The sequence below is a fragment of the Myripristis murdjan genome, chromosome 4 (assembly GCF_902150065.1).
Source record: "Myripristis murdjan chromosome 4, fMyrMur1.1, whole genome shotgun sequence".
Lineage (NCBI taxonomy): Eukaryota > Metazoa > Chordata > Actinopteri > Holocentriformes > Holocentridae > Myripristis > Myripristis murdjan.
In genome coordinates this window covers 20309650-20333636 of record NC_043983.1, presented here as the reverse complement: position 1 = coordinate 20333636, position 23987 = coordinate 20309650, and the positions used below count along the sequence as shown (strand labels likewise).

General features: G+C 40.4%; 1 protein-coding gene across 2 annotated transcripts in view; it reads left to right on the top strand.

The window, feature by feature from the left end:
• Nucleotides 1-22072, top strand: part of barhl2 (BarH-like homeobox 2) — a 54315-nt gene extending 32243 nt beyond the window's left edge. Inside the window, exons 4-6 of one of the 2 annotated variants that reach the window (XM_030048779.1) lie at nt 18485-18924; nt 19871-20096; nt 21422-22072. In XM_030048779.1, coding sequence (XP_029904639.1) covers nt 18485-18924; nt 19871-20096; nt 21422-21734 — 979 coding nt within the window. In that variant the 3' untranslated portion in view covers nt 21735-22072. Of the gene's footprint in view, nt 1-18002; nt 18925-19870; nt 20097-21421 lie in introns of those variants that run through there. The other variant, XM_030048780.1, reaches the window with a different exon arrangement.
• The last annotated feature ends 1915 nt before the right edge of the window (nt 22073-23987 follow it).

Sequence of the window (23987 nt, the reverse complement as noted above, 5' to 3'; positions counted from 1 at the left end):
AATAATCAGTACCTCAAAATGAAGCACCACTGGAGGAGCCTACAACAGCATTTCAGAGATCTAAGGGGGATTTCCTTCTCACTCTGGGAAGCCGGCGCGTGGTGCTTCATGGTGTCAATGTGTTAGGAAGTCGATAACACTGATTGAGCCCCACAGTCACTGACATAATTACTGTTGCAATAAAGCCATGATAAAATGGATGTATGCGCTCCATCCCCTTTTATTACTCCAATTACACAGGATGTTTTTTTCCCCTTACAAGTGTTCTTTATTGTGAAAGTGTATGAAATACTAATGACCAGCTTGACAGTTTGATAGGGGCGGGAAGATGCTGTGTGTGTTTGAGGATGCCAGTGTGCCTGCTACCAAGCCCAATGACAGTAAAAATCCATCTAATTAACCCTCCTGGTATAACATCATGTGATTAAATTAAACCACATCATCTCCCTCCGGGTTTGCCTGGAAACAAACCCCAACAATTCATTTGTTAAGCTTTAATTTTAAAACCTGTTTCAAAGGCCTGGTGCAAAGATAATTACCAGCTTCATCTCGGGTGGGTTTTGTTCCATCCAGTGTTCATTAATAACGATAAGAGGTTGGAGGTTAAAAACTCATTTAATTGCCTTTATATTAATGACATTATGAATAGCAGGGACTGTAGAGTCTAATTCTGTCCAGTAGTTAGTCTACATGCAGGGCCCCCTGGAGGACTGCTCATTTTGCCAGAATTACACTATGGCAAAACTAGAATTAATGTGCACCACACTTTAACAGCGATGACAAACATGCTCTCCAGCAAGGAATTATCTTGAGAAATGGTTGAGGAGACACTCACTCACACACATACACACATATATGCACTGGCACACACACGTACACTTGCACAAGCTGATATTGCATCATGAATTCCCATTTTGTAAACAGAGTGCACAGTCTAACTCATTTTAGAAATTGTATTGCTTTTCGAGCCCCCAGTACTAATTAGATTCTCTTTACCCTCATGTCCTGTAGAGGTGAATTCCTTCCCACCTCCAAAAGGCTGCAATGTAGTTGGGCACTGATGACTAAATCGTACTCTGCTTAGGAATAATGATAATGAAAATGCCTTTCAGCCAGGCCATTTCATCCATGAATATTGCAAAGGAGTAATTTCAGTGAAACGTTGGCATTTTAACTAATTTAAATTCCTCTTAGTTAAGAAGCTGACGACCGCTCAGAGAAATATTTCTCATGTTTGGGTGATTTCGTGGTTATAGTAGACCAGATTTAGTTTGTATGCATTATGGTCACAATACATTTGAACTGAGCTGCTGAATAATTAGCTGAAATAGTTCAACACAGGGAATTGGGAATATCATTAGCTTGGTTTGTGTATGTCAAGAACCTACTGTGTGTTGTATATGATGCTGTGTGCACCTCATGATGGTTATGAGACCTCTAAACAGTGATTTTTAAGACAGATATATGCAGATTTTTGTGCACCAATAATATAAGATTATGGTGTGTTCTTTCTTTTTTTTTTTCTTTTTTTTTTTTGTAATTTTCCACTTGGTTAAACGGTGCAGTGTTCATTATGTCATCTTGTATGTGTTTCTTAATTCTTTTATTTGCCCATTTCATTGTTCCACTGTCTAACTTTAATTCTGCCCTTTCTCATTGGCCCACACCTGCAAGTGCTTTCCTCTCACTGTTTACCCTATATGAATAAAATAAAAGTTACAGAATTTGTACCATAATGATCCTAACTAAACACCACAAGGAAGTTATTAGTTTACAAGTATCACCAGACAGAAATGAGGCCAAGGGGGGATGATGAATGAGTATATTTCCCCAAGCAAAAGGCTGACCTGGATACTGCTTTCTTCTTCCCTTCCCCGGTGCCAAGTGGGCCACCATTTTTCACTGGCCTCACACTTAGCCATGGACAGGCTTATTTGGGCCCATGCTAACGGTAGCCCTGACCTGCAGTGTGCCTCCATCCCAGCCTCCCTCTGCACTCATCCGAAAATTGTAATCCCTTCACCAGGGCCCCGTAATTTGATCAAATAGCATGCACCCTTCCCCACCACTTATTGGCCAATTAAGTCAAGTTCTCACGCAGGGGGTCCAGCTGGCTTGGTGTTATCTGGGGATGAATTGATTGAAGCCATTCCACATCTATGAACCCTACTTTAATGATGTAGGTGATAATACTTGTAATTCTTCTCAGTCAGGGGACTCATGGGCGCAGCTGTTACCGCAGTAATCCTTGTCCTGATACACTGAAGTACCAGCAAGGCATTAATCTGTCTCTCAGATTCTCCTCCACCAGGTTTTTCTCCGCCCTTTTCTCTCTCATTCCTCCCTTTGCTTATGTCTCATAGCTAATACTACATCTGTGAAATGTGACATTGAAGGTGTAGGCAAAAGAATGAGGCGTAACACGCGATTGTGAGGGATTCGGTATTAATGAATACGCACCACTCGCATCCCCCAGTTCAGGTCCTGACCACTTTGTAAAGAAAGAGCACCCCACCTCCCCTTCACTAAACCATGACAACTTAAGAAGGATAGATTTAGGACTGCAAAATCAATAAATACATGCATTACTTTCAAAGGCAGACATTAACATTCTAAAACAGACTTCTCTTATAATCCTGCCTCTAGCCATTCAGTCAAAATATCAAATTATCATAATGAGGTCTAACTGCATATAAATGCTAAGCATTAAAATCAGAGAAGGAGGTTACACATAATGCATTACATTAGCGTCTTCTTTATTGCGAATTGTACATACAGTATGTCTCTATAGGATCCTCACTCAGTAGAGTGACTTAAATGTGTACTCCAGCACATTTCATTATTATTAGAATAATTTTTTGACAGTCGGAATTGGTAATGATAGAGAATGGCTGTAATGTCTTCATGCCTACATATTCTTCATAAAGGTGAAATACTTTATCTCTAAGTCTAAATAAAAAATACAACAGCTGACTGGAATCTTAAGCATATTATGCACAAAAGACTCGCGCCTACTCTAAAGAGTGTCGACGTTGTCTTTTAACTTGACATCAGAGAGTGAGAACTGCATAGGAATTAGTCTGAAAATGTAGAATGTATCCCTCCTAAGTTTCTCAGTTAGGGATCGGAGAGGAGAGGTTATCTTTTCAGCCGCTGGGACCTTGACAGGGCCCTTTTACCCAGTCAAATCGTTACACTTTTCCAGTTCTGCAGAGCTTCACCATTTGAGCCGTAGACACTCACTCTCTCTCTCACACACACACACACACACACACACACACACACACAGCAACTGATAACATGCTCCAAGTTGCTGTTAGGTCACTATTAGGGACCTCAAGGGTGCACAGATCTGGTGGGGTCAAGGGTTGAAAAAGCCAGGTGGAGTCTGGGACAAATTTATCAAGGGAATGAGATCATGTACACTTTAAAGTATCGTCAACAAGGGCAAACACAGGCAGGCCAGCTGGTGCTCTGTGGTACAGACAACACTCACCTGCCAATAAAGAATGAAGATATTCTTGCTGTGTTTTAGAGATTCATTACCCTGTCTTGTTTGCATTTCCCTGCAAATACCATGTTGTACATTTACTATGCACAGTTATTTCAAAAGATATGAAATTATTTCTTTAGAGATATATAAATGTTCACATGTACACTCCAAAGCAGAGTATCCATTTATCAGTGCCATTAAATTTACATTGCCAACTTCTGCAAAATGTATTTCCCTTAAAGCCATCGTGTCTTGTAGGGAAACATAAAATCTTACATTTTGTATTATGTGTGTAAACTTAAGTATACTGATAGAATTTGCAAATCACTCTGAAAATGCATTGAATAATAATGAATAATACATAGCTGCTGCACAAATTAGGCTGGTTTCAGCTTGAATGTGCCCTGTTGTAAGTGTTCCTTGAATGCCACAAAAGATCTTGATGTTAAAGATGAAAAATTGGATGAGTAAGCAGTAGTAGCAAGCTAGATCAGTCTCATGGTAAACAATTAAGCGAGGGGGCGTAATTACTGCTTTCAGTCTCATTTAGAAAGCCTGTTGGCGCTCTTTAACATGATGTCACTGCAATACTGGATGCATTTCTCGATTCGTGATGTTCAGATGTGAACAGTGACTCAAGGGATGGGACATTTGAGCTGTCATACCAGCTTTGAACACTTCCTGTTTCTTTTTTTTTTTTTTTCGCTCCCCTTCTACATAATGTCACAACTCTTTTTGTCTAAACCTGTATCGCTCAGGTTTAGTGCTGCATTTTTGTCTTAAAGATATGCGTTTGTGTGTGTCTGTTTATATGCCAGTGTGTACGCTTGTATTGGGAAAAGTGGCAATGAATTACTAGTAACCTTGAAGCGTGTTTATGTTTGACTGATATAGGAGGTTATTGGAAATTCAAATGAAGAAATACATTATGTACACACATAGCAAATTATCAACAAGAGTCTGTGTGTGTGTTTGTGTGTGTGGTTTTGTCTATGTGTTCGCGTGTGTGGCTGCAGGTTAAAATAAGCAACAAGCATTTTGGGCCTGTAAACACAAGCATAGAGGAGTGTCTGTTGGTTTCTGTCCTTATTATTTTTGGCAGGGTTGCATATGTTCCCTGTGCTGAGCCGAGCTTGATTATCATTCCAATCAGCAGAGGTGGAGAGAGTCACATTAATTTGTAGTAATTAATAGCACTGATGCATCTGACAGCACATGCTAACGAGACCCTTTGATTGTTTGGATCTCTAAGTGTGCCTCTCCTTGTTTGCATCACCTCGGAGGAATTCATAATATCAAAGCTTAGCGCTATCTGATACTTGTCAAAATGCAATTTATAAAAGTTTAATTCTTTTATTGATTTAGTTTAGGTTTGATGCCTGCAGTGTCAGCTCCCCTGGTAGAACTTAGTGGATTCAAATGCTTGTCACCAGCTCGGCCTCCTTTTTACTGAGAACAATTGCCATAGGCCAGCCCAACAGGCATGGTTTAATTGCCATTAATTAAAAGCATAAATCTTTTTTCTTCACTTGCTCTGCTCTTAAACAGGGCTTTGCGTATCTGCTTTTTTCCTGTGCTTGTCAGAATCCCTCCTGGCTAGTGCGGGTTCAACCCCACCCCCTCATCCTCCCTTCTCTCTCTGTCTTTCTCACTCCCTCTCTCTCTCTCTCTCTCCCTCTCTCACCCTCCCCACCCTCCCACCCCCCCTTCACCAGACGTTTCTGGAATCATCTTTTTAGCACACTCCTGCATGATCTGACATGAAGTGCGGGCGGCATGGTGATATTTAGTAAACCGGGTTCCTTCTTTATTGCTGTATAATGAGGTCAAATGAATCCCCTCATACGCATGCTTAGATGGCTCCTTGCCTCAAATCCTTTCTGACAGCGAGTAAAACAGCCGGCAAACACAACGCCAGCTCCCAGAGACATGGTTGTGAAAAAACAGGGGAGAAAAAAAGCTCTTTTATACCTTGGCAATTTCCCTCCTGTCTGGTCCTTAATTAGACTCTTATTACCCTCTGAACAGTATTCCTCTTCTGCTCTAAGCCGCTAATACTGCAAATACTGGATGGTAGAATTAGCATTAATGCCCAGTTCATTATCAAATGACAGCTCTATTTTCCATCAAAAAGGAAAAAAAAAAAATCACAAAACAAAACCCGATTTGCTGTTTGCTTGTCAAACATGCTTCAGTACTTTTTATGAATTTTGCTAAAATTTACCTTTTGAATTGTTTTGCAATTTTACACCGGTGGTAAAATAGGGCGATATTTGGCTCCACTTAAAGCAAGAACCCTTGGTTTAAAAAGGGATCATTGGTGTCTTGAAATTATCAGTGGTGTCAAAACAATTCTGTTCCTTTTCGCTGCCAAGCCTCGTCCCCTCGCCCTCAGCTCAATGCCCACTGCTCCTGGGTGGCCATGTCACCTTCAGCGGCTCATCGGAGCTGTACGCCCGTTTACGCATATTAGCTTTTGCCGCATCTGCCAGCATTCGCAGCCATTCCCCTGCACAGCTGCATGCAATCAGGACTGAGCCTTCCCAGGCCTTATTAAAAGCAAGTGAGTGTTTCAGTTCAGGGTCATTGAGAGACTACAGCACATAAATATGTTAGGGCAGCACTATCAGCCGGTCAGTTTACTGGGGGTGATCGATGATAGTCCCAGCACACTCACCCAACAAACATCTTAAGCGGATGCGGTTTTTGCTTAATTGGGAGCTTTGCAGCACAGATTCAGACTTATTTGATGTCGATCATGAAGTCCCAGGAAACCACTAAGATTTTTGTAAACTAAATGTGTATGCTTGCCATCTTCATTTGTATGCTGGTCAGAACTCTTGCCCGTCAATTTGACCCGCATAGTTTCCTTCTCATTCTAAGGGGTTATCAACTCACACAGACACACACACACACACACACACACACACACACAGACACATCCACATGCACACGCATGTACTCACACACACACACACACACACACACACACACACACACACACACACAAATACACACGCCCAGAGCTCATTTTTAATCCTTGCAGCTCACTGTGAAGGCAGGAGGAAGTTCCAATTAAAATTAAAATAAGCTCTTTTAACGGTCTCTTAAATTGACAACTGAACAATGATTTTCGAATTGGTATCTGTCAAAGGTCTTGGAAAATCCTCAGTTGATAAGGCCCAACGCATCCAATTAGTAGCAGAGTAGGGCCTCAGCCAGTAATGATTTCCAGGTCCCTTAAGATGTGGCGTGGACACTTATTGCAAATTACTGACAAAGAGCCCTGCTGTATTGATGAGAGGGAGAACAGCCAACTCTCCATGTTCCCATCAGGTGGACGAGCACCAAGAGGGGCCTGAAGGAGAGCCCTGGTGTCTCTCTCCCCCTCTCCCTTATTCTAGCTATAATGTGGCCTTGCTATGTAGCTCATATTATAGCCCCCCTGCTGACATGGACTCTGAGAGACCAGCCTCTCTTGACATGAGCCCGAGCCCTGGAAAATGCTAATGCTAACATGAGGGAGGTGTCAGTAGTGGCTCATCAATAATGTCTGCAAGTTTACTGCCCTCTTCTAATTATAGCTACTGTCTCTCAGGGCCACAGGAGGCAGTAGTGCAGCCCCCTAATTGAGCTAAGGTAGATTTCCTTCCCTGTGATATTCGCAGTCCCATTGTTTACAGTCCTTGAAACTGATTGAAAGGAATCAAAAGATTCATGGGGATGTGGTTCAGAGTGGAATATATTAGGTATGCGGGAAGAATGAATAAAGGGGGTGAGTCTTGCTGGTCAGGTAGGGATTTTGTTTTGAAGGCCATACTATAGCCAGAGGTCATATCATTTATTCTCAGTGTTGATGCTCTTGGATTCCAATGCTGTATGTGTTATATTTTGCATGATAATTCCTGTCTATTTTTATAGGGCAGTCTGGTACCAGAGGGGCAAATAGCAACAGTCTAGCAACTGGTGCTATTCACCTCAATTATGGGAGTTAATGAAGAGATAATCACGTTTTACATTTAGATCGGCTGCATGTGTAGCATTATTGCCACTGCGCATTTCCTCCGCTGCAATCTAGAGTCTCTTGGGAGTTTTGCTGCAGGTCCACAGCAGCAGAGCTCTCAGGCCATGTTAAATCCCCAGATGTCTCCACAAGTCTGGGGCTTCCATCCTGCTGTAGGCTCAGTAAGGAAGGTGTTGACCCTGGTGACCTGAGCTTGCTTCCATTGGGTGAGAGAGGGCCGCTCCATACTCTGTGCTTCAGGGTCAAATGGTTTGTAGTTTGTAGTTTCCTCTAGTTAGATGTTTGTTGCAAATGACTGTTGAGAACTGGGGGATCTCAGGCTGATAGCAGAATAGGTATCTCTTGCATTGAGGGATTTGGGGTGTATTTTGACATTTTGCTCAAGGAGATTGCGTCTCCTTTTTCATGTATGTTTCTTGTGAATATGGGCTTGTGGATGATATACACAAAATAGTCTTATGACATTGCATATCTTCTTTCGTAAGATTTTTTTTTTTTAATGCATGCAGAAATATTTGGGTTTTGATGCCTGATCAGCATCTGTTCATTGTCTGTGTGCTGTTTTAATCCCTTCTAAACTTGTAGCCCTTTCCATGTCAGTGTGCCTTTAAGATGAGAGGGGCTTTGATTTCTCCCATCTTTGTGTCACACTGACTGGCATACTGTTTGACAGGTGGAGTTAAAATACAGAAAATTGTGGATGAAAATTCGTCAGTCTCAATCTCTTGCCCTGGGCTGTAGGCACCAGAGACAGAAGCCCACTGCTTTGTGTCAAATGTTTATCAAAGGGGCTGATTAAATTGCTGTGTTCAGGGTAACAGCCTAATAGAAAAAATGAAATCCCTATACCTTGGCAAGCGGTCCTTGTATCATTGTGAACAGAATAAAGCAGGGGATACTGAGGTGCCAAAAGAAACCTCTGACCAGCCAGCTGTAAAGGAGGCTGGAATATCATATGCTCTTTGTTGTCGCACAAAAAGAGGCACAGGGTCTGAGATCTGTTGTTGTTCTCACTTTCCTCTGTCTTCTCATTCATTCTTTTTTCTCTTTATTGCTGGAGGAAATAAACCTGGCCCCTTTTGCTGAGGCCGACTAGCTTCCCCTGGCCATTCCTCTCTGTTTTGTTTCAAAAGGGCAAGGCTCTCCAGCCTGAGCAGTTTGCCCTGCAGTACCACGCCAGGGGCAATGCTTGCCTCAGCTGCTTCATCACCGGGGGACTGGGCTAACGTCTCCTGACTGCACTTAGCTGTGTTTCTCTGATACGGTCATATCACATCAGCCTGGGCACATGTGACATTGCATCCCTTCCTAACTTTAAGCAGTTTGTTGCCATCCATGTTCTCTCTGCTTTTATCTTCCGTTTTTGAGTGATGTTATGATTTGTTGCAGTATTTTCTGGCAGCACTGCTGCCACACGTTTGCGTCGGATAACAGGGCCTATTACAAGATCTCTCGATCTGGCCAGTGTTTCTCCTACAGGAGAGAGCTAGGCCTCCCCCTCCCATTTTTTTCTCATCCTTACCCCTGCATTTGAATTTCCAGATAATAGGCTTTGACTTCTGGCTGCACGTTTATGGGTCTTTTCATGTTATCAGCTTAGCTCATAGCGTAGAGCTGAAGAACACAGACTCCTAGTGACAGGCCAGCCAGTCAGCAAGGCGAGCCTGTCAGGATCTCTCATACACTAATGATTTCCCTTTAGTCTATTTTCTGTCTCATTGGCCGTTTCCTTCAAAAACAAAATTGCTCATTTAAATTCTCATGCCTGGGGCATTTTGGTCTTCAAATATTGTTGGAAAGTGAAAGGATTAGGCAAAATATGCTTTTTTAAAATGTTAATATATTTTCTGGTTCACTTTCTCCTCTGAGGCCAATTAGGGAATTTCTGCTGGCTGCATTAATGTCAAACTGACATCCCCAGCTATAATTACACTGTGCTTGAAACCTAACTTTCACTTGTGGGTAGATGAGTGTGCCTTGCAGTGACACAGAGACTCGCTCTGCCAGCTTTTGATCATTTAATCATTGCTTGCTTTCTTTCACTCTTTTCTCCCCTGCTCGCTGATGATTTCACCTTTACTCTTTTTGTTGCAAAATGCAGTGTTGTGTTTCATTATTCACGGTTGTATTTTGCAGGGTTCATTAGTGACATCATCCCTCCACTTTGCCTGCTCACGAGGAGAATCGAACGGTCCCTTCAGGTGCAGATACCATATGTACATTGTTTACTCGCTTGATTCACAATTTACATTGTGTTGTTTGTGTTTTCCCCTTGTTTTTATGGTGCTTGGAGTGAGCGTGCTGTCAGGAATTGAGGGATGGGTAACGTGTGGCACCAACGCACCGTGCCTTGCCAGTCCTCCGTATGCTGAAGTTCCGTGTCAAGACTAGGGAGACAGTTAATGATGGTTAATGCTTTCACCATGAATATGAATGCCTCCACAAAGTGCCTCTGAAACAGTATGGCAGGTTCCACTTGTGATTTGGGCTCCTTTTCCCTGTCAGTTGCCATGGAGTCACACATGCTCAATGCATTCTAAATTTCCTTTTTAAAAAAATGCCATGAGGTAGATTGGCATATCACCAAAGTACTGCTAAACCAAATAAGATCATAATAGTAATATAATAATAAGAACAGAAATCACCATAACTATATGATACAATATGGGACAAAGAAATTCAGTGTAGCTTAAAGTTGCAGATAATATGCAAGAATGATTACTAATGTGCAGTCATTTTCATTGTGACGTAATTACTCGCAGTTAAAGAAACTGGAAGTTGCATTGAATTCAGCTTGAATTTATTTGCTGCCGTTATTTAGTAATTTTAATTTTCCGGGACAGCGGGACAAATGGTGCAGGAGTGCATAATTGAAACTTTTAGCATGGTCATGATCACTGTTATTGGGTATTAATATCAGGTTTTCTATTCAGAGCGTTAAAGGTGGAAGTGCCCGAGTAACCATGCGATAGTTAGCTGATCTGAGGTTTTGGGCTGATTTTAGGGGACCAACGGGTGCTGTTAGTGTTTTGTCAAGCTTACATGAAAGCAGATGTGTCTCTTGTGGATAAGGTACACCCCTCCCATTTAGCCTCCAACATCCTGACAATTGTGATGCCAATCAAGATAATCACCCTGGGATTGTTTTGAATTTCCAGTACCCTGTGTTGGACAATATCAATCTGCTACAGTATCTGCTGTTGTTGGCTCAGGGGGGAAAAAAAGATAATCACAGCATAGTTTTGAAGTGTGCACAGGCTTCCTCGGCTATTCATAATGTCCAATGGCCACCCCCGTCCCTCACCTACCCCCGCCCCCACCCCCTTCTATCTTTTTTCCTCGCCTAACTCTGTTTGCATTGTTTTACCCTTTTGCTTGGACTTCAGGTAATAGGAAATGGCACTGACCCCTTCTGATCCCCCCGATTACCTTTGTGAAGCGTGAATGTGGTATAGAATCACACATCAGGAGACGAGTTGTAATTATTTTTGCGATGCCATCAGCATGGATCAATCACTCAGGGAGCCTGGTAGTGGAATGCCGCTCGCAGCCATGGATGGAGCCAGCAGCGACCCTCTTTGACTGACAGCTTTGGTAATTAAGTGATTGTATAGACCCCTTCGACTGTTATAACAACCTTGTCAGGGCCAGTCTGCGAACGGAACACACTCAAATCAATGTGTTCTCCGCTCCCTGAGCATTTCTGATCATGTTCCTCACACTGAAGGAGGGAAACTAAAGCAGAAGAAAAGAACAGAGCCCTTCTGTCTCTTAATGGTAACGCAGTGACATTGACCATTGTGAAGTAGCTGTCAAGCCAAACAGCATCGCAGCAAATGGCTTTGTTTAAGGGGCATGATGCTATAGATAAACGGAACAAAATACTCCCAGACATAAACAGAGATTTTTAGAATATTTTATTGTCATAGCAGATCAGAAGTGTTAATGCTCAGTGTACCAACCCTTAATACCACTTAATAAATAAAGAGAGGGGTGGAAAATGCATTAGATCTTACCCAAGTGTACAGTTGTATTTCCGTCTTGTTCTATTGTCTTTTGAATTGTGTGGCATGGATTAATACTAACCTGCATTTCAAATTAAACTTGAATGTCACATGTTTTATTATTGCATAAAACTCAGGAGGGAAAAAAAAACTCTATCAGAGGTTGGAACAACATACAATATTGCCACCTTGAAGGAAACTATTGTAAATGTCACGTCTTATCCTGCAACCTTTAATTCCAAAGCACTTAAGATATAATTTTGCATCGAAATTTGAGTCACATCACACCATCTTAGCCTGCCTCCATCGTGCTGTAATGAAAAATGTTATCCATTTGGTAATTGTCCTGCATGTGCGAACTGTAATCTGATCACTAATACACTTGCAAAGGGTAGTATTTGGTGTGAATGTCTCCCAACTGTCAACCATCACATTATCCACCATGTTGACTGAACACATGATTCATCATTTAACAAGCTGCTCTATAAAATATACAATAATTGAGTGAACTGAGACACATTCCAGCTAAAATTAATTACCCACTCGTTTACCATGGCTGATAGTTGTATGATCAGTCAATATTTCCTTGTTTGACTGAGCTACAAAGTCATGTTTCTATCACAAGTCACATCCTGAGCACAATTTGTGTGTGTGAGTTCTTGGTAACTGAGAAGCACTGAGGCAATTTTAACATTTTTTACATATTTTCCCTGTTGTATTGGGCAGCTTAACCCAACAGTATTTAAAATGTATCTGCCCTTTGATTTTTTTGGAAAACATTATCAGAGATATTCTAATCTGCCAGGGTAATCTAGAGTTTTTCCCAACTTCTTCTGCGGTTTGAGGAGTTGATCACAAGTTGATCACTCACAAAGTAAAATTCAAGTCTCCAGTCATCCTTTTAGCTGCTGCACTAATTGTTTCTACAACTAAAAAATTACCCTGTGTAGAAATAAAAGCAGCATGAAATTTAACTTCTTTTTCATCACAAGTACATTTTTTTTAAATCAAGTTGCTTCTTTTTTAGCACTAGTGCGCTTAAATACAGTTTCCTGTGAAGAAACTGCATTTTGATCAGTGAGCTATTTGGTTAAATAAATCCTTTTGTTGCTGCTCCCAGACCTGCAGAAGCTGTTGTAAAGTCAAAACTGCTATTGTGCATAATAAGTTCAAACAGCTAAATTAGTTGACTAAGCTACATTTAGAAAATAAAATTAAATGAGCATTTTTTACCAATTTAGAGAGCAAATAAAGTTGCTGTTTGAGCCGTCTGGGAAGCACCGCATTATGCTTGAAACTGTTCCTCTGTCTCCTGAAAGGAACATCAAAATTCAAAACAGAATTTATCTAAGTGTTGTTATTGATTTGTGTGCCAAGATGCTTTCATTGAATTTTGCTTCAACAAATGTCAACAGAGACAGAGCCCGAGCCAGTGTGTGCTCCAAAATGTCTGGAGAAATTACCAGCAGCTTAATTGATTTAAGCAGCGATTCTTTGGACCTTTATGAACCACCAACATGCATGTTTGGTGGCAACCAAGAAATGTTAATTTGTTTCTGCGTCAATTAGCATAACAAGAAGATCACAGGAGCTCCTGGATGTAACCAGCCCTGGTTTTCTTGCCTATTTTCACCGGTTCTCCTTTAAACCATACATTTTGTCTTGGCTTGCTGTGACCTCTTGGAATGTCACAGACATGAAAAAGGATTAAGTGTGTGATATTTGCAGGAGTCAAATACTTCAAAACACAGATAAGAGGTCCGTGAGCTCAGGTGTTAACGTCTAGGAGGACATTTCACAGTTTCATTTTCACTTTTTTTTTTTTTTTTAACCAGAAGTAACTCATCATTACAGCAGAGTCAGACAGAATGATTTGCAGATCATTATCCAAGGATTGTAAGGGGTTTTTGAGGACTGTATGAGCAATCCTGTGGGACACACATGTTGCAAAAGTGGTGTGGCAGAAGTGTGATTGTTCCAACCAGTCTGCAGCACCCTCGGACATGGGAAAAGCAAACATCACCAGCTGCTAAGACATGATCACAATAGTATCCATTTAGCCTTTTTAACTTCATAAGCAGTGTTAAGGGTGCAGTTCTCCTCCCTCAAAAGAGCCGTTACCAAACAGAAACAACGTCTAGGTGATGCTGGGTCATACGCCTGTCTAACATCCGTTTTCCCTGTGTGGAAAACAATTCTTTACAAGTTTGATTGGAGTTGCTACATTCTTCTGTTTTTGAAGTACATGCTGATGAACAGATAGACCATTTGCAGCTTCAAAGTGATGTAATTCCCTCACCATCTGTAAAGGAATAACTCCACTTTGATGGGGTGGCCAGCCAGATTTCAGGGTTGGCCATGGCGTCCGCAGGCCACACCCTGAACATGCCACCGCTCTGCCCGTTTTCATGCCCTCCCAATATGAAGAAATCAATGCAGTGCTTTAATCTGTCAGTCCAAATTAGTACAGTTTGCTGTTAATAAATAGTTCTATTGATATAGCCACACTTCAGGCCTGATTACAAGTTTTAAACATGATCATTTTAAATTATTTTGTTAAATAATAGTAAAGGGTAGTCTACCAGCATTATCTGATCAATTTCAGTTACTTTTAGATCATTTCAAAAGTTTGTACTACGTGTCTGTCATTTGAATATAGTTATTGGCATCATCCATAATTATTTCATGTGATGTCTAATTGCATAAAAAAGACTACTCTAATTCTAATTTGGGAACTTTAACACTTTTTTGAATCACTCACTTTTTATACTGTTTTTCTTAAAAAAGTATAAGCAATCTGATGTTTTTTTCAGCAACTGCAACAGATTACAGTCCAGATGTTATTTTTTAAAAGTAGTAGTATTTATGTTTTTCCTCAACAAAGGCAGGCGTGTGAACAGTGGGAGTTGTGTTTTTGTGGTTAGTCAAATTTACTTTTTAAGTTACATATTAAGTTATTCTTGATTCTCCAGCTGCCTTGTGTTAACCTGTCAGATGTATGGCCCTGTAAGAGTCAACGACATTCATGCTCAATATGACCTTGAATTCTTTTTTTTTTCTTTTCTTTTAATTGTATGAATGATTTATTTTCTTGCTCAGTACAGTAGCATGACCTTAAAAATTGTGAAGTCAATGAACAGAGATTTCCAGCTATCAAAAATGCAGAAATTCTACTGTGGTTTGCAATCTCTTTATTTATGTATGAGCTACTAAATTTATCCATATTTTTAAAAATATATATATTTTCAACATAAATAAATGTTTTACATAGAAAAGCTTACAAATGCATAGGCCTAACAAACTCATTTTCTCATAGATATCTTCAACCTAATTCATCATCAGGACTCATGTAATTTAGTGAAACTGGTCCAGTGATGTAGTGATGAATAAACTGTGACATCTGAGATCATGACAAGGAAAACTGTTTACTACTGTACCACACAACAACTTACACCTGTGCTATAGTCTGTTTTGTAAATTATATTCATGAGGATTTATGTCAGGCTACAAAAAGGTGGAGCATTTTAGGCCCACACGCGTGGCTTGGTCCAAAACTTGTGCAGGGAGCATTGAGGACACCGAGTCACCTCTGTGTCCAGTATGAATAGGTTGACACCACTACAGTGCCAGTGCTTGCTTTGACTGGACCGCGTCGTGTGAGAAGTGATTGACACAGTAAATGTGGGTTGTCTCTTTGTAAATGCTGCAACTGTGCAACCTAAAGGTCGCCAGCGGTGAAGTGACAGCTTACACGCAAAGCCGCCAGAGAATCAATATGGTGCCAGCCACTGTTGCACTGTCCCATCATCGACCATCAGCAGAGGCCAATAAGATGATACCCTAACTGGTAGCATTCAATTTGCTCCTGCGGCGCCTTAAACCTAATAAAGCGATTGATTGTTCCTGTTTCAGTTGATGAACAGCCCATGTTCCCCTCAACACATGGACTGACATGTTTAACCATTGCTTTGATCTTTAGCGATTTGTGAGGCTGAGGGGGAATAAGGTTTAGAAAAGTAGGCCTGAGTCCGACTAGCCTATGTAGTGATGCTATTTTAACTGGCATTACACCGCGCAGAGAACTAAATGTCCTTTATGTTTACACTTGTCTCTATTTTATGCACATGTTTTATATAGGCTTGGGCCTGCACACAAGCATCATGGATGATTTGTCCCTTGTTTTGCGTCTGAAGATTGCTTCATGTATTTATTTATTTATTTTTTTTGCCAGATTGGCTAAACGTCTGATAAATACAGGCCTATATTAAGGTGATGATAAATTTGATATGAAGCTCTATTTAAAGTTGGGGTAGTGGGCTCGCTGTGAGTCCTGGACTCTCATATTGCTCATGAACTCCACCGCATCAGACTATGGCCTCGCTTTGTCGCCGCCTTGTGCTGAAACTTTGCCTGCATCTCGTCGGGAGAGGCAGGAGGAGCCGAGAGCCGTTTGCACATCGAGCTTACTGAGCATATGAATCCATATAAACGTAATTCGCTGCCACGTTTAATCACAGTTAATTTAAGAATATATATTTAATTTAATTTAATTTATACTGAATGGTGTCTGCCGATAAATCGACGCAGGACAGGTTCTTCTGTGTTAAATTTGTTTAATAAAATTAATTGAAATAAATCAATGTTGAATTTAATAAACCGAAGAGTACCAGCCCTAAATGAGCAACCACTCAAACACTGCGTGTGAATAATATAAATGTTAACGCTGCTAATGAGAAGCTGCTGTCCAGCTTGTTGATAATTCTGGCCCGTCCAAAGCATTTTTTTTTTTTAATTAATAAGAGCGAGTTAAGCATGATCAATAATATGCACTGCCCTGCACGCCTCAGTGTTTACAGAACTTTACGGATAATAAGCAAAGAAAAAAATCAACTAAATTAGTTTTTTGTTAAATGATGAGTTGCTTTTATTAATATTTTAGTATCATTGCCTCTGCATTGTATCATTATATTATACTCCACATGCACACTCACAATAAAAGCAACGGTAAAATAGAAGTAAATCATATACAATAAATAACACACTTTTTAACCTGTTCTTTTCCTGTGTCAAATAATTGAAATTTACAAATGAGCAATTAAATAAAGGACAAACCTATAATAAGTCCGGAGTGCTGAACAGCATCGCACTGGATAAAAACTCGATCCGGCTAGCATCAACAATCACCAACAACATTATGAACCTGCTGGGAAAAAAAAAAAAAATAGGCCTTTGCACTTGGCTCTGCGAGATAAAATGCGCACGGTCGTTCCTCTCCTCTGATTCCCGAGAAGTGTGTAGGGGATGATGGAGGAGGAAAAAGCAGTCATCTGAAACATGTCCGCCAAAAAATGTGAAGCACGAATTACATTCTGGTGCCTTTCCCTGAGCAGAGTGGCGAATAGCCCGGGCTGTGTTTGAAGCACAGCTGTCAAAGTCCTGTGAGCGCACTTCATATCCTTCAAATACACGTTAGAAAAGTGCTGAAATTCTAATACCTTTGAACGCTCATTAGCACCTCATAATTACTTTAGTAATTAGGATGACATGGTTATTAACAAGATGCGCTGTCATGACAGTCACCACTCCTCCCATTTCCAAATATGTCGATCTTACGGGTCTCAGAATATACCCACATATCCATATCACTTATACTGATAATTGTCATTCTTGTCACTTCTGAAAATAACCGCACCGGTTTAGCAGGATGCGATTATAATAACCTGATTTTCAGAATTTATATGAACATGTCTGGTTTTTTTTTTTTTTTTTTTTTTTTTTTTTTTTCCCAGAATGAGATTTCAATTAAGTATCAGGTCTGAAATATGACAAAGTAAGAATTTGGCAATAGCCGGGCTTTAGTGCATAATTCCATTAAACTGCAGTGAAAAGTTTAAACAAGATAGCAACAAGACGATTCTGCTCAAGTCAATTAACTGCCTGTAGGTTTTGACTGATTAAAAAAAAAGTAAATTTTTATAATTTATCCTACCATATTGCTGGCACTGGTGTACAGCCATTGCTGAGTTTTGCCATTGAGTTAGACATAATTATTGAGAAAAGCACGATCATTCTCTTGTAGTTTTCTCGACTTTAATTGCCTGAGTCTTCAGATCCTCTTTTCTGTAGTAGCAGCGATTTCATTTAAAAATGTTTCCAGTGAAAGCTTATGTCAATGCATGGCCTTAAAGCACATGCATGTTTTCGTTTTCTCTCTCTCTCTCTCTCTCTCTCTTTTTTTTTTTTTTTTTTCTAAGAGCTATGCTTGAATTCAATTCAATTCAATTCAATGGTTGGCTTGAATTGTCTAGATAAAGAAACAACTCCGTGATTGGTGAGGTGCTGGAGCCGGTCACGTTGTAAGCCAATGACAGAGGAGGAGGGGGAGAGAGAAAAGGCGTTGAGTGTTTATTATAAAGGAGAAAATATTAATTCCCCCTCGCCGTGGGCCGTGACGTCAGTATAGGAAGTCATTGTAGAGCAACACTGGAGCGATTACCAGCAAAAAGGGGGAGCCTGATGTCGAGGAGTCAGCCCTATGTATATCTCTCTATACGCCTCAACTTTTAACACAAAGTTCAATATCCAAACACAAAAAGGGACGTGGACTACGCAGACCCACACTTGCTTTTCCTCATTTTCACTGAATGTAATAACATCTTGGACCATAGGCTATCCGAGCTGTGTCTAAACGTGGATTTTTCCCTTCTTGGGTTTATTTGTCAGCATTCTTTTTTAACTCAAAGTTAATTTTGCTTTTGTTTAATTTTCTTTGTTTATATTATTGTACCGTTTATTGCTACGGAGGAGAAGCATCTCAATGTTGTTATGAAGACCTGATCACTCCTTTCTTAATATGGAAGGATCCAGTGGGTCGAGTTTTGGGATAGACACTATTTTATCAAGCGCTACTAACTCTGGTAACCCTGTGCTAATGAACGGAGATTTTCGGCTCGGCGACAGCAGGACAGCGGATTTCAGGAGCCAGGCAACCCCGTCACCATGCTCGGAAATAGACACTGTGGGAACAGCCCCCTCATCCCCCATCTCGGTCACCATGGAGCACGCCGCCGATCCGCATCTGGTCCAGGACAGCCTTCAGCATCACCACCACCACCACAACCAGCCGCAAAGTTTGCCGCTGTCGCCTCAGCAGCAGCCGCTTGCAGGGGCCGGCTGCGCCCCGAGGACTGCCACCTCTTCATTTTTAATCAAAGACATTTTAGGCGACAGTAAACCGCTGGCAGCCTGCGCACCTTACAGCACCAGTGTATCCTCACCCCATCACACACCAAAACCAGAAAGTGCCACGGCTCCGGACGGGTTCAGGCCCAAGTTGGAACAAGACGAAAACAGAAGCAAGTTGGACAAAAGAGATGACATTCAAAGTGAAATGAAATGCAATGGTAAGTGCGCATAACTTCTTACTCAAGTCAAAATTAGACATTTTGTTGCCGAGATCATTGCAAATGACACATATTCTATTGTGCAGTTGAGGTTTATTTATTAAAACAAAACAAAACAAAACAACACACACACACACACACACACATACATACATACATACATGTGTATACGTATATATATATATATATATATATATTGCTGTAGCCTCATTAAGAGGAAACTGACAAAAAAAAAAAAAAAAAAAAAACTTACAGCAAGAATAGAAAACAGAAGAGCCATAGGGCGCATAATAATAATAATGTTGATAATAATAATAATAATAATAATAATAATAATAATAATAAGGTGTTTAGTGAATTAACAATAATAATACTTTTTAACTGTCATAACTCTTTGTCCTCCTTAGTTTCTGTTCCCATTATTCGTGTAATAGAGCTGAAAACAGATGTAAGCCTGGTGATTTTCCCCGTGCGCGGGCCTCCCTAGTGGGTCAATTAGAGAGATTATTGTTCTTCCTAGAGGGGGGATCATGGAGCACTGAAAAACAGCTACAAATAGAGATGGATTGACATATCGATTTCCCGTTTTCTGAGAAAAAAAAAAAAAAACTTTAGGTGACATACCACATCGTTTTTATTGCCCCTGGTTTCCTTTTCTGCCACACGTGCCTCTGCACGTTGCTTTACTTCCAGCAAGTCCAGGACTTTTAAGTTTGACCACAGGCCAAAGCAGATTAATAATAGACTGAGCTTGTGATATTTTGTTTTGTTTTGTTTTTTGGTCTTGTTTTGTTTTGTTGTCATAGGCCCAGTAAGTCACGGTACTGTAAAGGAGAATAAATATTTTGGACCAGGATATTATATTTAGGCCCATGTCTTATAGCGTTTAAGGTCATTATTTCATTACTATACAAACTAATTGCATTGCATTTTCTTCTCTGATTAGGCACTAAAGAGGAGGGTGACCGGGAAATCTCCAGTAGCAGAGACAGTCCGCCGGTGCGCACGAAAAAACCTCGCAAAGCACGGACAGCCTTTTCCGACCACCAGCTCAACCAGCTCGAAAGGAGCTTTGAGCGACAAAAATACCTCAGTGTGCAGGACCGCATGGACCTGGCCGCAGCTCTCAACCTGACAGACACACAAGTCAAGACCTGGTACCAAAACAGACGGTAGGCCATGCAACAGCTCATTAACACTTCAGATCACCCAGCAAATCGAAAAGGATTTAAATAGGCTTGTAGAAGAGGACGGTACCGGCAGCACCCTTCCTGGTGTTATAAAGAACCATTGAAGAGTGTGTGAAAAGGTCCAGTTATCAGTAGAAGTAAAATCACCGTGGGATATTTAGGCCTGTGCTGGTTTACATTTCACTTTTATCATAAAAAAAGTGACTGGAGTTATTCCGGTGATGCATCATCACTACCCAAATAAGTTTTTGTCCCATAATTAGGCTATATGGAATTTTATTATTCTTATTAGGCCTAGTTGTTTTTTTCAGGAGTCGCGTATTGTTTGACAGGCCCATTTTGACATTACATGTGGTCACAATTTCTAATCCATGCAATGATAAGAGGCATTAAAGGTATGCGCATGTGGGCAACGACTTGGATTTGTTTTGCCGGTCAAGGAAATCTCGAAGATGATGTCAGTATATTTTTCACTGATATTTTCACTGATGAAGTAGAGAGTAAACCCACCTAAAATCAGTTTGGCAACGTTTTTATTTACTGTATCAATTTAGTTACGCTTTAGGCTGGCACAGGTTAAATAAAATTGATGTAGCCTATTATATTTATATTTATGATAATGTATTAGGCCTATACGAAAAAAAAAAAAGATTTTCTGAAAATCTCTGATATTTGATTGCATTGATGACTGCGTCCCTTGCAAGTGCATAGGCTACTCGCCTTTTTGTTTACCGCTGCATTATTTCTTCCATTTCATTTGAAAAGTTGAAGCTTCGAGATAATTGGGACGTGTTTCAAAATACGTTTCCTGCACTATTATGTTGATATTGCATTTTGCCTCCCAACGACACAGTGGAAAATGTCTCTAATGAGCCAAACAATTATAGTATCTTACCCGCAGACCTCGTTATACAATCACATAACTTACACTATAACTCCGAATCCTCAAAATAAATGTTTATTCGAATGGGTTATTGTAGGGGGTAATGTTGTTATCTTTATGCGCAGCCATTGTTAAAATAAATGCAGGTCTGGAAAACTAGGCCTATCAAGTCATTAGGCTACTATACGGCTTTCATGTAGCCTAATCCAAACACACGGTGCAAAACATATCATCAAGGAGAACTCAGAATAGTGTCTTGATATTCTTTTTTTTTTTTTTTTTTTTTTTTGCCTAATTAAACCTTAACCAAAATTCGTGCCTGCAATAATTAGGCCTCGGCGTACCAATTAAGGGGCGTTTGGGGAATTTGCAGAGACTGAACTGATTAAATAATTCATCTGTTGTATTTTGATCTGATTTCCAGGACGAAGTGGAAGAGGCAAACCGCGGTCGGATTAGAGCTCCTGGCTGAAGCAGGAAACTACTCGGCCTTACAGAGAATGTTCCCGTCGCCCTATTTCTACCACCCCAGCTTGCTGGGCACCATGGACAGCACTACGGCAGCCGCAGCGGCCGCAGCCATGTACAGCAGTATGTACCGGACTCCCTCAACGCCGCATCCCAGCCTCCAGAGACCCCTTGTCCCGAGGGTACTCATTCATGGCCTTGGGCCGGGGGGGCAGCCGGCACTAAACCCCCTGTCTAACCCCATGCCCGGCACACCGCATCCGCGATAAAATACGAAATAAGACGAGAAAAGACGATGCCCAGAAACTTGGTTGAACACATGATGTGAGTAACTGCGTCGAAACCACTTTGCAGGACTTCCCCCCCAAAAGACACTTAAAGACATTTTACAGAAGTAAAGGAGGTATTTAATATAGGCCCTAATAGCCTAAGCCCAGTCGTGACATAAAGAACTTTCTGTCGAGGCCGTGACAGAGAAAAAGGGACTGTTCATGTCTGATTGTTTGTTTGTTTGTCTTTTGTACAAATACACTTACATTAGTAAATAAACTTATAAAGTTTATTAGATGGAGAAGAACGGAATGAATAAAGAAGTAATGATACTAAATGCATTGCAGACGCTTCTATTGAAATCTGAGTCGAATTGTAATTTGCACATAAACTTTTTTTTTTACATTTGGCTTCTGTGACAGCCTACATAAGAAGATGCATATCTTAGAAGGAAATGCAAACTCCAGCAGAAGCAGTTTATACTGTGGATAGTCCACTGAGCGCTGAATAAAGACCTTTAGTCACAATTACTAGCACATAGGCTAAATCTAATATTATGTAGCATTTTTTTAAAAATCAAAATAGTTTACATCTGTGGCTGTAGTGGAGTTATGGTAGCAGTGTAAAGTTATAACCAACCAAGGTGCAAGTGAACCCGGTTTACACATAATTTTCATGACATAAAGTATTAGTATAAGCCTAATTAATAGTAAATAATATCAAAATATTTGGGTATTCCGGGACATTGCCTTTTAAGGGGGCAAAAATAAAATCAGTGTTTTCACTAAGAAATTTTGAGTAGCCCAACGGTTGATGAGCACCAGCTGAAGGTCATATAGTTAACCTGCCTCTTCATTTTTATTTACCACCACATTTCCCTGGTTCAGTATGTATACATACACAGTAGCAGCTGATTAGGGCTGGGATGAATGGTTTGATTACTTGGATATTGGGAATGTGGCCTTGGCTTAGCAGCTGTTCTCTGGGAGCAAGGCAGACAATAAGCCTACATTTCTCAGCGTGAGCGATCAGGGGTTGAGAGAAAGAAGCTTGGGAAAAAAAAAAAAAAAAAAAAAAAACTCCACTGATAATCTGCCCATTCTCAATAAGCAACAGCCGTTATAGTGAATTCGCTGTATGAAGTTTTCCGATATATATATACCTTAAAAATGTTTCTGTTCCTGTTGGAGCAGATAGGCTGTAATATGCAGGTTATCACATAATATAATAACATAATATTATTATAGGGTATACCCTTTCGTAAAATCCCCATAATATTCCTATAAGAATTTAGAGGTTTATTGTATCTGTGGTACTCAGTTATGCTTATAGTTACCTGATGGTGCTTAATGTTTATGTCCTATGGTTTCGCTGTAATATTCCTAGGACTCACAGTTCCATGTGATGTTTGCACTATCTTCCATAGTACATCTCTAAAATCTGCTAAAGGATAATTATAATGTTTGCCATTGACAGTGCTACGCGGGGAATGTGACCAAAGCTTCAGACTTTTTTTTTTTTGTTTTTGTTTTTTTTTTTTTTTTTTTGCCTGCAATAGGACGTTTTTTGTGTTCAGTGACGTTTATTTTTCGCTCTGATTGTGTCTACTTCGGCAAAATGTTGGTTTCAGCAGCAAAAAATGAACTAATACATCGCGGGTTTGTAATTAAATGTTATTAAAATACTTTGATTTTATTTAGCCTAAGTCCTTTCAGCGCGCACCCTGGAGAATCAGGCGAGCAGGCGCTTTATGTGAATTGGCTGTATATAGAGCCTCGGGGCCCGTTTGTTTGAATTTCTTTTATTTGAAGCTTTTGCTCATTACAGTGTTGTGAAATTCCTGTTTAAGCCAAATTGACCTTTGCTGGTATGAAAATCACGAATGCATGCATGCAAACCACCTCAGTTTCGCAGGAAATAGCCTATAACATAGAGTAGTTTTAGAAAAAGACCTGTTCGTTTTGCATTGCCTTATCAAAATGACTTTGGAAGTACCAGGCTAGAGAATATTATTTAGTGAACTGTGACATTTGCATTTTTATTGCTGATTTTGCGAAAGTTTTTGAGTGCGATCGTTGTGAAAAAGAAACAGTGCTAAAAAAGATTTGGGATTTTTTTAATAGACCTAGTTAAGCGTTTCATTTTTAACTTTGCTAAACAAATCGGCCATGCACATCACCCCACACTCACCCCGCCACACACACACACACACACACACACACACACACACACACACTCTCATACACACACGC